We start from the raw sequence: 15,720 nt of genomic DNA, 5'->3' as shown, positions 1-15,720 counted from the left end.
TGATTCAAACATATTCAACTATTGACTATTTAACAAAAAAAGTCTTACTACTTCCGGTTTATATTTTTGCGTCATTTTTCTCCTCTACTTTACGTCAAATCATTGTAATAATATGAAGGAGAGGTAGTATTTTTCATCAAAATTGAAAAATAATACAATTTTTCAAACTTTAAAATTAAAGTTGTTAAATTATCCTATGATATGTAACAAATAGTACAATTAAAGAGTAATCATCTTATCCTAGTTAACTATAATTTGGTCGGGTGAATTCACACAAAAAATAAATAGCTAAGGTAGTAAGATTTGTATATTAACATTTGTTGGTGTTGAGTTCAAGTCTCGCTAGGGGTGGAGGAAGGTTGTCATATTCATCTATGGAGTTGAATAAGACTAACAACCTTCTCATGTACAACATTGTAAGATTTGTAACAATATGGCTGATTGTTTTCTATAATACCAAGTGAGCTAATAGTCATAAATTCTAATTACAATAATGATGGGATGGGGGTGGCTTTTGTCCTAAATAAGGAACGACACAGCTTTTGCATCTTTGTATATTCATGGTACTGCAAGCCGCTCAAGGTGCAGTCCTCACTCAGTTCCTATGATAAGTTCAAGCATGCATCTAAACTATTGGCCACCATTATATTGCCACCATCCCTCAAGCTCGGATAATTTATCTCATGTTTATTCATTGTAGGCTTGTAGCTATCTCCACGACCTCAAGAACATCTGGAACATGATCTTCAGATTCACTAGCTGAGCTATGCAATCCCCAAGTTCTACCCTAAATTCAACTTCAAGTGCTTGAACAGAACCCACACAGCTAGTCGTAAACTACTGCAGACCCTGTCAGATGAGAAGTGGCTGACACTCATAGCTCGCAAGTTGCAATCTTTGTTGTGTATTTGCTAGATTTGACGTATCAGAAGGGCAATCAGCTATGCTATATTCAGTGCAGAATCCCACAGGTGAAGCACCAGAGACCCAATTTAATCGTATCATCATTTGCATATCTGGATCTGAATCCCTGCTTGGAGGCTATAATGGGTGCCTTAAACCTGAAACAGATGTTAGCAATTTCCTAGAGATGGCTTTCCACTTATCATTTGTGGGAACGAATTCGTTATGTTGCATTTCTTGAATCAGCTGCAGAATTGGCTCTGGATTGGAAGAACAAGCCAGAAGCGCCAAAATTTCAGTTGATATTTCCTGCAGCAGAGAAGGTGAAGCAGCCATAACCTGTTTCAGGTGGTCGATAGCAGTTTCAAACTGTTGAGCTTCTGCAAGATATTTCAACAAAATAACATGGGACTCTTTATGTCTCAGGTGACAATTACTGCACAAGAATTTCGAAGCATATAGTAAACAACCTGCATCATCAAAGACAAAGTTGATCTCAATATCAAATTGAAAGAAGAAACACCTATCACCAGTTTGCTAGGAATAAGCACTACGTAAGAAGCACTACCTCCTTTACAAAGGGACAGAATAAGTGGATTTACAATAGCTTGTGCTATTGTTATATCCTGATCAGCAACCTTGTAGAAAATCTGAATCGCAGCTTCAAATTTCGAGTTTTGACAAAGGCATTCGAGCAGAAATGTGTATATGGCAGCATCAGGCATTACGCCTTTCTTTAGCATGTTATCAAAGAGTACCTGTGCTTCATCAATTTGGCCTATTTCTGCAAACTTTTTAATGAGGATGTTGTAAGTCTTCAAGTTTCCATCAACTCCATGAGCAAACATTTCGTCCCAAAGCTTCTTTGCAGGACGAATAAGATCTTCCCCGCATAATGCGTCCATAAGAACATTGTAAAATGAGATGTCAGGGTATAGACCTTTCCTCCTCATCTCTTGAAGAACACCATAAGCATCTCTAACTTTTCCAGCCTCGCACATAGACGAAACCATAACATAATAGCTCTCTAAGTTTGTGAAATAATCTTTGGAAGACAAAACATTAAAAACATCCAACATATCATCACTTTTACCATGTTTGTACAAGTTTCTACTCAAATTGCTCAAGGTAATAAGATCCGGCATCCTTTCTCTTTCGAGCATGAACTTGAAGAACAACATAGCTGAACATGGATCAACCAATGATACCGATCCAATCAAAGCATTCAAAGCATCATCTTCAATAGGAAAATTACCTTCCAAAATCACTAGCCCCAGCACTTTAGCTTCATAAATCAAATTTTCTGAAAGCAAGGTAAATATAAATTCTCTATAATCACTAGCCCTTGGAGCCACTCCTAACTTCCTTTTCTTTTTCAAAATCACTTGTACCTCGAAGATACACCCCGGTCCCTTAGACCGAAAAGCCTCCGCTACAACCCTATAAGCCATAAAATCAGGCTTGCAATCTCTATTCCTCAACTCCTCTAATGCATTATAAGCCTCGGTCACTCGGCCTACCTCGCAAAGCCCGTGTAAGATCAAAAGGGCAACTATCGACCCATCAAACCTCGAAACACCAATTCTAACTCTATCCAACGCACCTAAAATTATATCCATTTGATAATCCCGACAAAACCTCCACATAAACAAACCAATTCCTAGAGTGTTAAAACTCACACCTCTCACAAGCATTTCATCGAACAGCTTACGTGCACAATCAATCCGCCCTTCGGAAACCAACCCAGCAAGCAGAGAATTACAAGTTTCAGCCCCAACATCGAAAATCAACGATTCAACATCTTTCAATATCAAAAAACCTTCATGGGATTTCTTCGATTTAACAAGGGAAGCAACAACAGGACGATAAAAAGAAGGATCAACAGCAAAGTTTCGAGATTTGGCTTCTTTAAGAACCTTCTCTAAGGAATTAAATTGGCGGGAAATCGAGAGCGATTTGAGAATGGAGTGATAAGAAATGGAGGAGTGAGAAAAATTGGGTTGTTGAGCAGCCCAATTGAAGAAACCCAATGAAAGAGAAGGATGACGAAGAAGATGAGGGTCAATGACTCGGGCAACGAGTGATGGGTTGAGCGAGTCCCGGCAACCGAGTTGGTGAAGGGTTTGTTCGAGTGACCGAGTCCATGACCCGATCGGTTTCGAGTTGGAGGAAGCTGAGATCAAGGCTCTGCTTATTTGGCTCGCTGCTTCTCTCACCGGCGGTTGCATTTGATATTGGAGGGAAACCTGCGATGGGAAACTATAATTCAAAATTTAACTACCAAGCTGTATAAGGTACTCCCTCCGTTTCTTTAAAAGTAACACGAACGCACAAAGTTTTTGGTGTTAGGTGATTTATATAGGGTGTATCCGAGTATGGTAGTGTGGTTTGTTGGAGAAATGTGTATCAGCATGTGAGATGGGAATAACGAGTAATTGGTTAAAAATGACTTAACTTGGAATTTGTATCATATATTTCGTCTGTTCTTTATTATTTGCGTCATTTTTATTTTAATCCGTCCCTTTAAGTTTGTCCCATACTAATTTTATTTTTTAGGGATGCACAACTTTTCAAAGACACAGCCAATAATACATTTATTTGTTATCTCTACTATCTTGAAGTTACATGTAGTTGTACTAGTAGACTTCTTACATTGCTAACAACGAACAAAGTTAATTATCAATTAGCAAAAATATATATGAAGTAATGATATGTAGTACAAAATAACTAATAAGATTAAGATACCTCGATTATATATCGTGAACCCTACATTAATGAAGGATAAAATGCAAAAACTCAAAAAGCGAGGAAGAGGAGCAATCTTTGAAACCACGGAGATGCTCATTAATTATGCGAAATTTTAGTATACATTTCAACTTGAAATGTGTATCGATACATTTAATTTGTAATGTAGAAAACACGTACATACTTGGGAATGTTTCATAAACGTAGTGTCCTTGCACTTGTCCAATTAGAAAGCAACATGCCCATGTTCAAAAATTGTTACTTGTGTAGTTGTGTTTCCCTTTACGCAATAGCACAACACAATTTCGTGTCTAATAAACCATTTTAACAGTCCCCTGAATTTCGCAGCATGTTTTGATACATATACAAAACAAACTCTCATTTGTAATCAAAGGATGAAACATTAAAAATGTGACAAACAATATATATTCTCATAAAATCTATTCTTTTGGATGCAGGGGATGCAACTTTCAACATCTCCTATGCTGCATTCCAGTCATAAAACACTAAAACAAAGAAAAACTAAACAGAATTTTAAAAAGATCAATTCTGTTTTTCCAAAGTAAATAACATGGATATATAAATCAGCAGGTGATTTCAGATCTCTGAGGGACCAAATCAGTTGGCTGTAAGAAAGAATACTTGAAGCTGACTGATTTGCCTCGAGCAATCGGCCGGCCGTTATTGATCAGGCAACTGTCACCCTTCACCTTAAAAACACCGGGATTGATAGGCTGCACTGAGCTGAAACCAAGGCATCTCAAGTACACTCGAGATTGAGCGCATGGACAGTTGTTGGTTACGGTTACTGCATATTGTGGCTGACCTTCTATTGTTGTTCCTGTTCTTTTTGTTGTCACTTTTATGTTCTTTAAACCACATTTGTAACTGTAACCTGCAAAAAATTCAATGACAAATTTAGTTAGTTAATTAAGGTCATTTCATAATTCAAAGAACGAGAAAAACAACTATTGTTATTTGTAACAGAACAACCACAAGTCCATAGCCCATGAACGAATAATGAGGTTGTGGACTTGTGGTTGTTCTATACTACAATGGGTGTCTTTTGACGACACAAAAGACACCCATTGTAGAAACTTTTGTTAATCGTTCAAATAATCAACTCTAAACAATAAACAGAGAGACAAAAACTTACCCTGTTGACAAACAATGAGGACGAAAAGAACAACAGAAATGATCCTTATTGAAGTTGCCATGTTACTCTCTCCTTTCTTCTTCTACAACAAATTAAAGTACAACTATCTAGTACTAATAATTTCAAAGAAGCTAAGAGAGAAATAGAGTAGTTTGTGTAATGAGTTCAAACTTCAAAGTTAAGGTAGAATATATATAGAAGTTTGACTTGCAAGTAGAGAGAGAGAAGGTCAAAAGAATGACACTAAACTCATACCAACAGTCGGCGATAATTGCGCCATTTTCCTACTTGAGCTTTGAATTAACTTTTGTTTACGTACCTAATTAAAATATTACTACTATTAAACCTACACTCTTTTGTAGATTATAACTAGGATTCAACTTAGATTATGTAATTTTTGGGTAAATGTATTTTTTTTTTTTTTTATTAGTATTAAAATTTTATTCATTCCTTAAATTGTGCTAATTTTGTCTCTTTTCTTACATCCCATGCTCTTACCGACATCATCATTGGCTTGTTTCAACTTTGTTTAATTTTATGGAGCTTATCAAATTAAGTATGAAAATGATGGTAAATCTTGCTTTTAACTTCTAGTTTTCAATAAAGATTATGCATGCATATGTGACAAATTTTGCGTAAGATCTTGTTAATTATTAAAAGTTAGGATAAGTATGGAGTTAGCCACAAGATTTAAAATTTTAGCTGTGTACTATTAAGATTATACTGTTTAAGAAAATCATTGTAAAAAAAATAAATTAAATTAAATTCATATAAATTTAGATGCGCAGTATAAGCAAATTTTGAGGCTGAAAAAAGAAGTTAATTACAAAAGCTCATTAATTAAAACAAGTTGATGTTGCCGAGTACCACACAAGAGTAAAATAATTAAGTCAGTCTTAAATCTCAAGAATAATTATACAGTATATAGTCTTTCTTTTTTTTTTTTTTTCTATAGAGGATGAATGCGTAGAGTTTAAGGAAATATATCCGTACTCCGTATGTAAGCACAAATTAGCCCACCATGTGATTTATCCTGATAAGGTGCAACACATCAAACTAATGGGCATAATAATATGTGGGCGATTTTATCATTCATACCACATACTTTGATTTGTCTTATTATTTGATCAACGGCTTAAGTTTAATTCATTAATTAATTAATTATATAATGTATAGTATATGAAGAAAATGGGATGTTCCAAGTTGAAGTCTAAAGAGGAGAAATAAGTGGGCAATGACATGTGCGTTATATACACAATTCATGTGAGCATTTGAAAGTAGCACATGCTTTGTGGTGGTTACAACTTGGATTTAGTTGCCCATTTCAATCTGCCCATCTACCTTTGCTTCTTTCAATTTTGTTGAGGGTGATGGCACTTTCGTCACCTTATAACTTCCCACCTTTTTTTTGACCAGGTTCGATCTCTTTCTGTACGGGATATACCGGTAGCATCTATCATAAGCCGGTAAAAGAGTGTTGTGCAGTTTAAGCCCTCGTTAATCATTGAATAAATCATGTCCTTACCGGCATCAGTCTATGCCACGTGGACAGCTGCTTCTCGGAACGTGGCATGTCCCTCTGGCACGTGGAAAGTTGCTTGGTGCCGCGTAGGCACCTGCTATTTACAAGGTCGGTGTGCCACCTATTTGTGTAGGTGGCACCTGCTTGGTTGTGTTTCTATAAATACCCAAGCAAATCCCCATTTCAAAGGTAGAATCTCTCTCTCTCTCTCTCTCTTTAAAACATTTTCTCTCTCTTCTTTCACTTTCTTCTCACAAAGGTACTGACTTTAGCATCGGAGTGGTTATTCCCGGATAACCCCCGGGCTAGCTAATCTGTATTGGCTGTGTAGGTGAGCAATTGGACGGTAAACCATTACCAGCCCTCGGACATTAACGGAAGCAGAATCCAGCAGGAACACTTTCTTTTCTGGGTGCATCGATCTGGCCTCTCTCTAGCTAGGATGCATATGTGATGAATTACGATATAGTATAACGAAATGTGTATCAATTTTTTTTGTGTGACTAGATCCTTTTTCTTTTTTTTGGTGATTTCGGTCTCTCTCAAGTATGTGATGAATTACGACTTGGTGAAATGAAATACTACATATATACTATTACTACCTTTATTTTATAATGTTCGAGTCATTTATGATTCATAGGCCAAAAATAAAATAAATATGATTTTTCTTTTATGATTAACGAGTATATGAAATAAAAAGAAAAAAGTAGTACAAATCATGTGTTAAAATATTGGAAAATTTTTAAATTACCACCCAAAAATATAACCATTTTCGAACTAACCACCCATTTAATTTTTTATTTTAAATTACCACCCCTTAAATTAAATAAATGCTTAGATTACCACCCATTTCAAAAATCCGGTGGATTTTTCATCTGTGGGCCCGACCTAACGCTTATTTTGACCCTTTTGACTGATTTTTCCCCGATTTTTCTCTTAAAAAACGCTCTCCTAGCTTCAATTCACATTTTTCTCTTTGAACTTTGGTATAATTTGGTGAAGGAAATGAGAATTAAAGTTTACAGAGTGTTTCTAAAGCGAAAAATCGGGGAAAAAATCAGTCAAAATAAGTGTTAGGTGGGGCCTACAGACAGAAAATCCACCGGATTTTTAAAATGGGTGGTAATCTAAGCATTTATTTAATTTAAGGGGTGGTAATTTAAAATAAAAAATTAAACGGGTGGTTAGTTCGAAAATGATTACATTTTTGGGTGGTAATTTAAAAATTATCCTAAAATATTTGTCAGTTAAAATTTAATTAAATAAAAGAAAAAAAATATATCATTGGATAATGAATAGCGAAATGAAAAGTAAATTTTTAATGATGTCAATAATAGAGAGAATAAAAAAAATTAGGGTTTTTAGGGTTTAGATTGATTTTAGCTCCGATACCATGTTAATAATAGAGAGAATAGAGTAGTTTGTATTAGCGTATGCACAAGAATATATATACAACCTATGAGTTTAGGGCTCGGAACATAACAACGGCCCAATAGCTATACATACATATTATATGGCTTAACAAATGAAAACAAAACTTTGAGAGATTTGTGGGTTTTCTGTTTTAATTAGAATGGAGGAAGTTTTAAAATTTTGAGAGATCAATGCTCTTTAGTATAGCATAGATAAACCATGCAAGAGTTGATGCAACACCATTTAATTATGGTCATGTGAATTTGATCTACTCTTGAATTCTTGATTACGTCTTGTAATTGGATCCATATGTTTTCTTAATGACACAAGTGCTTAATAACTATCCTATTATTGTTTTGATTTAAAATATGAAATGATTAACAACTATACAACATGGCCAAGTAGGTCCAACTAGCTTAATTAAGCACATCGAATTGACAAATTCGTTGCCTAATACTCGGTACAAGTTAATAATTCTTCTTTTTGATACGAAATAATTTAATATACCGACCATTGTATTATTACGGTACATAAAATATAATCACAACGACACAACTAATAATACGCACACCATAAAAGCTAATATCAATTGATTTTAGGATAAAAGTTCACCTTAAGTAATTCGGTTAATGTATATGCGTAGCTTCAAAACCATGGGATATAACACGAACACATAGTCGTAGCAACTAATATGAACTAGTGTGCACACATTAAAGTAGCTATGAATATGAACATGAATTTATTTTGTGAACCGAGCACCCGAACGTATCTTCAATTGGAGGGTGAAGTTGGATAGAATGAGTATAAATATGAATATATGATGGATTAATATAATGATGAAGAAGTACTAATAGGTGCTACATGACAATAATGTGATTGTGTGAATGCGATGAGTTTGGTGCACTTGCCCTCATTTAGTTCTCCATGTTCTTTGCTTGTTTGAACCTGAGCTTTTGGTTTATTCTATTCAATGTGACTTATATAAGGGAATGTTGACATTCCATATACAATAATGCATGTACGTGCATCACTTTGCTAACATCCTATAACCAACAATGTTACCGTCTACATTTGAATTGATGTCTCTATTAACATCAATCTAAGAGTCGTGGTGTGAGAGTGAGACTTGTGAGACTTAGAAATTAAAATGAATGGTGTATTCAGAAAGCAATACAAATGAAAAAATTCATAAAACAAACTAACTTTGGTTGTTAACATTAACATATTGTACGTTCTTAACAAAATTAAATATGTAAAAGTTATTCTTGCATAATGCTTTTACTCGAAAGAGATAAAAGCAAGAGGAATAAACCCATCTTATCTCAATTCTCAACATACCCTACTCCTAATGTATGTTACAAAGTATAATCTAATAAGATTTGGTGTGTAAATGAAGTTATAGTAAGCACTTTCATCATAATCTCAAATCTCAATGAAAAGCTTTAGCCAAAAGTAAAAAGATTGATGCTTAAAGCATACATTGTTCAATGATTTTTCCATCAATCCTACTCAAAGATCTTAAATATAGTAGTTCATTTTTTATACTGCCCTTGAACTTTAAGGCATGTTAATAAGCATGCAAAGTACTGTTTATTGATATTTTTCTATGATCATGGGCCTGGAGCTTGCATTGTTCTACATTTACTTCAGATTGATTTGGGCTTTTCCAAAGTTGTTGGGCTTGCAACTTCTTAGCACTTTTTTCTTGTAATCCAAGTGCAAAGAAAAATAGTTGAAGTGAAGCAGTTATCTGCCTATGTAGGTTTTGCTGTTATGATAAATTACAGTTAGTTAGGATTACTTGTAAACATTTTAGTGCAGCTTAAACCTAACTACATGGTAGTAATACTAACACAGAGAGCCAAACAAATGAACTAGTCTTTTTCGACGGCTTGACTTGTATCAGTATAGGGTCATCCTGGTTGTTACACCTCTCCAAATCCCCTCCCCCAATTGAAAATCCCACTCTTCCCATGAGAACTGAACTTCAGTACTAAAGCCGGAGATGGTAGAGGTGTAACATATTCGCTCTAGAATCTAACTACACTTGAATATGATTACCAATGAAATTGAATAGGGGAAATGAACAAAAGAAGGTGATAAACCTAAAGAGTAATATATACAGATTTCACTAATAATTATGTACATACAAAGGATATTTACATCGCCTTTTCTGTACAGAAGCCACTATATACTACGAGTATATACGAGTATCCTTATATTCACAGTGAGGAAGGCTTGTTTAGCCTACTTATCTACAACCTGGAGCTATTTACACTGCCCTGATCTTTTACATAGGGGGATGTATATGTATCATTAAGTACAACTTTTTTCTTTTACCCTGCCTATCTGCATATTATGTACTTCCCTATCTGCTATATTTTCATATCAGAATCGCTTGCTGCACATTCCTGTACTTCAATTGCTGCACAAGACTATAAAGTTTAATTACAGTACCTGCTGTTTCGCTTTAAGGTCTGTAAACTCGGGCATTTAAAAAGATTCCCGAAAAGGAAACTCATCGTAGTTTCCTGAGCTGGTTTAGGAGTGTGAAATGAATTGTGTTTTATCTGCAGTATGGTTTGGCCGATTTGCTGTTGGATAGAATTGACTGTCCCTGGATCCACAGGAGCTCCTGCTACATCTGTTACATAGAAAGTGTCTACGGCTTTGCCACTCTTTGTGGATATTTCAGCTCTTTGGATGGTTAGCCCGTTTTCCCTAAAAATCCGGGTTATCTCTGAAAGGAGTCCAACTCGGTCTTCAGTGCGCAATTCTAACTCTAAGCCCTGAGGATCATATATATGACTTGATGTTAGCTCATGATAAAGCATGGAGCAAGTATGAGTTATTATTAACTACAGCAGGACAAAGATTCAGAATCTTTCAGAGTTTAGTATACCTCTGATGCTCTCCTTTCTATGGCTGCTTCAAGGCACTGAACAACTCGTTCTCGCTCAGCTTCAGATCTTATGGGCTGCCCATCAACATGTCGAATGTAGAATTCCTATAATAAAATGTTCAGTCAAATACACAGAACAAATTCAAGAGTCTACATACTGTGACAAAGAAACCATGAGCTAGCAAATTGGGTGTGTAATGTGATTCAAAAAGAGTAGCAGAGTATTCTGAACTCTGAAGGCAGATGTGCACAGTACATTGCGAAAAGGTCTCACAAGACTATACTCCCTAGTTAATTTGATTATTGGAAGCTGTGTTACCTGGTAAGCCTCTGTCCTCTCAGTGGTGACCATTCCATGAAAAACCACATACTGCATATCAGTTAGTGTACACACGATGTCAAACAGCAACTTAGGCCGATCCTTGGACCTCATAATAATCACAGTATAATCCTTCTCAGGACAATCAGAAACTGTCACATGAGGTCTACTATACGTATGCAAACTTCTAGGGTACCCTACTGTCTCCATTCTTTCATAGTCCCTATCATTAAACATGATTTGATGCAGTCTTCGTCCTCTATGAGTACTTTCAGGAGGCGAAAGTCTCATTTGAGCTGCCTGAGAATCACTATCTCCTTTAAGCACATAACAAAGAAGCTTCTTTATTCTGAGTAGCCTTTTTGGATCATTGACTGCACGCCCCGTTGAATAATCAGTTACGTGGACAACAGCTGCAGCTCGAGAATTGTGAGTCCATATCTCAGCATTCACCACATTGCAGTTGAGATCAGTGAGGACTGCACATACTTCTGATAATAAGCCTGGTCTGTCAGTCCCAGTCAACTCGATTGAGGTGTGGTCTTCAGAGGGCATCACTCCAACTGAATCTCTTAGAGAAGGCAAAAGTGAGGCATTGCTCTCGATTGTCTGAACATTTACCGGGAAAACAACAACAGCAACATGAGGTTAAGCACTAAGCACACATAGATTATACAAATTCTGAACAAATACAGGACAAGCAGATTATTTGTTATCAGAATAGAGTTTCCGTTATATTACAAAAACATTAACATAGATGTTTGTCATGCTTCCAATATTGGTTCAAAATTGTTGGCAGATAAAAAGTACAAATCTTCCAAACCCGAAAATTGGTTTTCACAAAATGAAGATCCACAGTCATACAAACAAGTAGTTCAGCTCAATTTGAGAACCAAATCAACCAATGACATCAACTATACTAGGACTAGTTCATTATTGTTGCTAGTTGCAATTTGTTTTCAAAGTTGAGACTTATAATGACTAATATTTCATTAAACAACTTAATATTTCATATATCATTTTGTATATCATAATCATTCCGCTTTTGAAATCTCAAAAACCCGAAAAACAGAATTTGACAGCTAACCAGTGAAACTGAACAGGCCCTAACTAAACTATATGTAAGCAGTATGAACCTTTTGGATATAGTTGATGACTTCTTGATCTCTAATCTTGTTCCCATGGTAATCGGTCACGTTGAACACTGAAAGAAAGATTAAAAAAAACAGCAATCAGAAGCTGATATCAGAAACAAAGACAGGGTTGACATTGTACAAAACTTCTAGATATTAAATGCATAAAAGAACATTCATAATGACATGGTATAAGAAAGCTAAGAACATACCATCCATAAACCATCCGCCGTCAGACGAAATATATGCCTTTTTAATAGTAAGGTTAACATCAGCAAGAACTTGGACAACTTGTAGAAGAGTTCCATGTTTGTTGACACTGTCAACCTGAACAACATCATTCTACATTTTAGTCATACTTCATCATCAATTTAGTCATAATAATACATCATATTCTCATTAATTTAAATTTAATACAAGTATATACTTTGCAGCATAACTTTAAAATTGTACCTATGTATTACATATTTACATGTACATCATTTAACAATTTAGTCCCCTAATAATCAAATAATATCATGACGTGACATGTTTAGAATAAAAGAAGCATTAAGCATGTATAAAAGGTAACAAAAAATTATTCCACCCTTTCCTAGTGTGATGAAACATGGCTTTTTTATTTAATGGCCGGTTAATGTACCGTGCCCTAAAAACATGTCCCTTCAAGAATTTTACCTAACAAATAACTCCGTGGTACGTACGGAACAAGGGTTAAGGGTTACCGGTGTAGCATGGACACGACTCGAGTTTTAATCTAGAGTCCTTCTGTACTTCCTAGAGGATTAGTACATAAGTACAAATGGGACAAGAAGTAATCACTACACCACTACAATTCTAAATTGATTTTGGCACTACCTTTAAACACACTCGACATAAAATAGTTGTGTATCGACTGGCTAGTAATGAAACGTATGAGAGTGTCAAAATCAATTAATTGAGGTAACAAAACTGCAATTTATTAATAGTGTCAAAACATACTCTTGTTAAAATGATAACCTACCTAATTTACCCAAATAAGTCGATAATAAATAAATAGATATACAAGAAAAACAGAGGAAAAGAAATCAGGAACTGTAAAAAATACCTGAATTACAGTAGCTTCTTCACAAGATATATTGTCAAATACAACTCTGAAAGAATTAAGAAATAAGAAACTAATCATCAAAAATTAAAAAATTAAAAACAAATTTCCTCTGTTTTTCTTTTTTTTAAATCCGGTTTAATCACCTACCAAAATTCCTAATCACGAATTTACAGAAGTATAATCACAAAATTAAGTAATTATTAGCTAATAATCCAACTTCGATTGAAATTAATAATAAAAAGGAATTCAAATAAAAATGGAAAGAAATTACCTTGGTGGGTTTAACCTCCTAATCAATTTAGCATATTCATCGTCCATCACCCTCAACAAATCAAACCCAAGATGAAAACTTTATAACAACCCAGAAAAATTAAGCTTTAATTAAGAATGATGAAATTCATAAAATAAATTAAGATCTCCAATATTTGTGGAAGTAGTAGTACTAGTAAACAGAGGAGAGTAAAGATTGTAGAGAGAGAAAGAAAAAATGAGGAGAGAGAATGTTGTTAAATTGGGGGAAACGTAGGCAGCCGTCTTACTACTATTTATTTACGGTCAGTTTATCCATTTGCCCGAGAATTTTCTAATGCTTGATTTGGCTGCCCGTTTTGGTGACGTGGAGGATTTTGATTGGAGGAAAGGACGGTTATGGGCTGCCCGCGGTCAAAGGAGAGAGAAAATGGGCCATAGGAGGCGGTTTGGGGGCCCGAATAGTGAGTAGATTACCGGCCCATCGCTTTTGATCCGTACGGCACGTGATAAGGTTTGCAGAGTAGGCACGGAGTTTAAGGAAGTCACGTGAGGAATGGTCGGGTAATTGCCGGTATTGTTGGCGGCAATTCTTGTGTGAGCTACTGGTTTTTTGACACGTTGGTGGTCGTTAGTTCAACTACCTTGCCTCTTGCTCCCTCCTTCCTTCTTTCAAATTATTTTTACCAGTAGTTAGTTAGTGTTGTGTGAGTCTTGTGACTTGTGGGTAGATCTTGTTATTGAGTAGTGTAGTTTAAAGATAATAGGAATAGTGTATGGTTAGGGTTAGAGTCATGGTCAAGTTTAAAGGGTTTTTAATGGACAAGATTCTTATTTAATAAGGTCGCTATTAATCCCTTATCGGTGTTGGCCCTATCCGCTGTTGGTCTTATAAAATGTGATCTTTTACCTAACTGCAATCGTTCCACACTGACCTTAACCCGCCCAATAATTAATCAGATCTACTTGTGAGTATTGGCTTATCACTGCTATTACACGAGATAGTTTTATTTTATAATAAAATCAATCTTGCAGTAGTAGTTATGGGAATCTTTGTTACTCAGTAGATTCTGTTGAATAAATTTTTTATCTTCATTTTGATTTTGAAAAGATCAACACTCCTTTTTTTTTTAGGAGATCAATCAGGTGCATAGTGGATATGAATATTGTGTGTTCACTGATCACCACTTGTATTGTTCAATTTATTGATCATTTGATGTTTCGATGCAATATATATTCTTTCCCTTAATCTTTCCTCTCCCTCTCTATAAGTCTAACTTGCAAAATACAACTGAAATCAGTATGGTTCTAGAACGACAACTGTGAAATTATTAATTTAATGTCATTTCAAACTTCACCCATATTGTCTAAATGACACAATAATAAATAAAATAACTGTCCTTTTAGAGCAAATGTTTTGTATAATTCCAAGGGACTAACAATATAAGGATATGTTTTAATCACTTTATCCTTATTACTCTATAAAATCACTTTAGTTGTAATTTAGGGTCCGTTCATATTTACTTAATTTTAATTCAGTTCAGCTCAGCTCTAATCAGTTCAGTTCAGTTCAGCTCCAATCAGTTCAGTTCAGTTCAGCTCCTAATTTCCCTCTCTCATAAAATATTCATTTCAGCTCAGTTCAATTCAGTTCAGCTCCAATCAGTTCAGTTCAGCTCTAATCGGTTCAGTTCAGCTCAGTTTGGTAAATATAAACAGGCCCTTAAAATTAAATAACCCCTATCAAAACTTATGTTATTTGAACTAAAAATTAAAGTAAGTGAAAATGAGGTAAATATAATAAATTTTAAACAACATTAATCAACGTTTGCTTTTGTCACAATATTCTAATGTTGCTTCTATCATGATGTTTTTTTTTTTTTTTTTTTTTTTTTTTTTTGGGGGCATAATTTCATGACCAAAATGTAATCATATTCAAATTGTTTGTGCTCATATTATTATGGCGCCACTTGGCTCCTATTCATGACAAATGAAACAAGTATTCTAAAATTTACAATGGACTCCAATCTCCATATCAATACATCTACAATAATAGTTCCCATTAGATTATACATTTGCTCATTCGGGTCATGTTCTTTAGAGTTGCTCTGTTGATTCAATCTGCTTTTTTGACATTTATTCTGTTTTACTCTACCCTATCCATAAACTCAAAAGAACGAGATCTAACACATTAAGTTTTTTTTTTCCCCCTTTCTTTCAACTCATTAAGCTAAGGCAATTAGTTTCATTAATTTTTGGGACATTATCTTACCAGAAACACTCTTTCTAATAAT

The 15,720-nt window shown here is 35.0% G+C and overlaps 3 protein-coding genes across 3 annotated transcripts; all 3 read right to left on the bottom strand.

The window, feature by feature from the left end:
• Positions 1-367: 367 nt before the first annotated feature.
• Positions 368-3,182, bottom strand: LOC145560741 (pentatricopeptide repeat-containing protein At5g14080-like). Its single transcript, XM_081621806.1, has 2 exons — positions 1,472-3,182; positions 368-1,373 (listed from the first exon to the last, which is right to left on the bottom strand). The coding sequence occupies exons 1-2, from the start codon at positions 3,129-3,131 to the stop codon at positions 1,042-1,044; spliced, it is 1,992 nt and encodes a 663-aa protein (XP_081477932.1). The 5' UTR covers positions 3,132-3,182; the 3' UTR covers positions 368-1,041.
• An 876-nt stretch (positions 3,183-4,058) lies between these two features.
• On the bottom strand, positions 4,059-5,146 carry LOC145624907 (protein TAPETUM DETERMINANT 1-like). Its single transcript, XM_081677993.1, has 2 exons — positions 4,805-5,146; positions 4,059-4,543 (listed from the first exon to the last, which is right to left on the bottom strand). The coding sequence occupies exons 1-2, from the start codon at positions 4,863-4,865 to the stop codon at positions 4,233-4,235; spliced, it is 372 nt and encodes a 123-aa protein (XP_081534119.1). The 5' UTR covers positions 4,866-5,146; the 3' UTR covers positions 4,059-4,232.
• A 4,693-nt stretch (positions 5,147-9,839) lies between these two features.
• On the bottom strand, positions 9,840-13,694 carry LOC145560724 (ACT domain-containing protein ACR6-like). Its single transcript, XM_081621805.1, has 7 exons — positions 13,449-13,694; positions 13,178-13,223; positions 12,306-12,420; positions 12,097-12,164; positions 10,961-11,569; positions 10,642-10,746; positions 9,840-10,528 (listed from the first exon to the last, which is right to left on the bottom strand). Exons 1-7 carry the CDS (start codon positions 13,493-13,495, stop codon positions 10,184-10,186), a joined length of 1,335 nt encoding a protein of 444 aa, XP_081477931.1. The 5' UTR covers positions 13,496-13,694; the 3' UTR covers positions 9,840-10,183.
• Between the last annotated feature and the right edge of the window lie 2,026 nt (positions 13,695-15,720).

Source organism: Chenopodium album, chromosome 1, assembly GCF_948465745.1.
Source record: "Chenopodium album chromosome 1, dcCheAlbu1.1, whole genome shotgun sequence".
Lineage (NCBI taxonomy): Eukaryota > Viridiplantae > Streptophyta > Magnoliopsida > Caryophyllales > Amaranthaceae > Chenopodium > Chenopodium album.
Note: the sequence above shows the minus strand (reverse complement) of the source record. Positions and strands in the feature narration are given on the sequence as shown.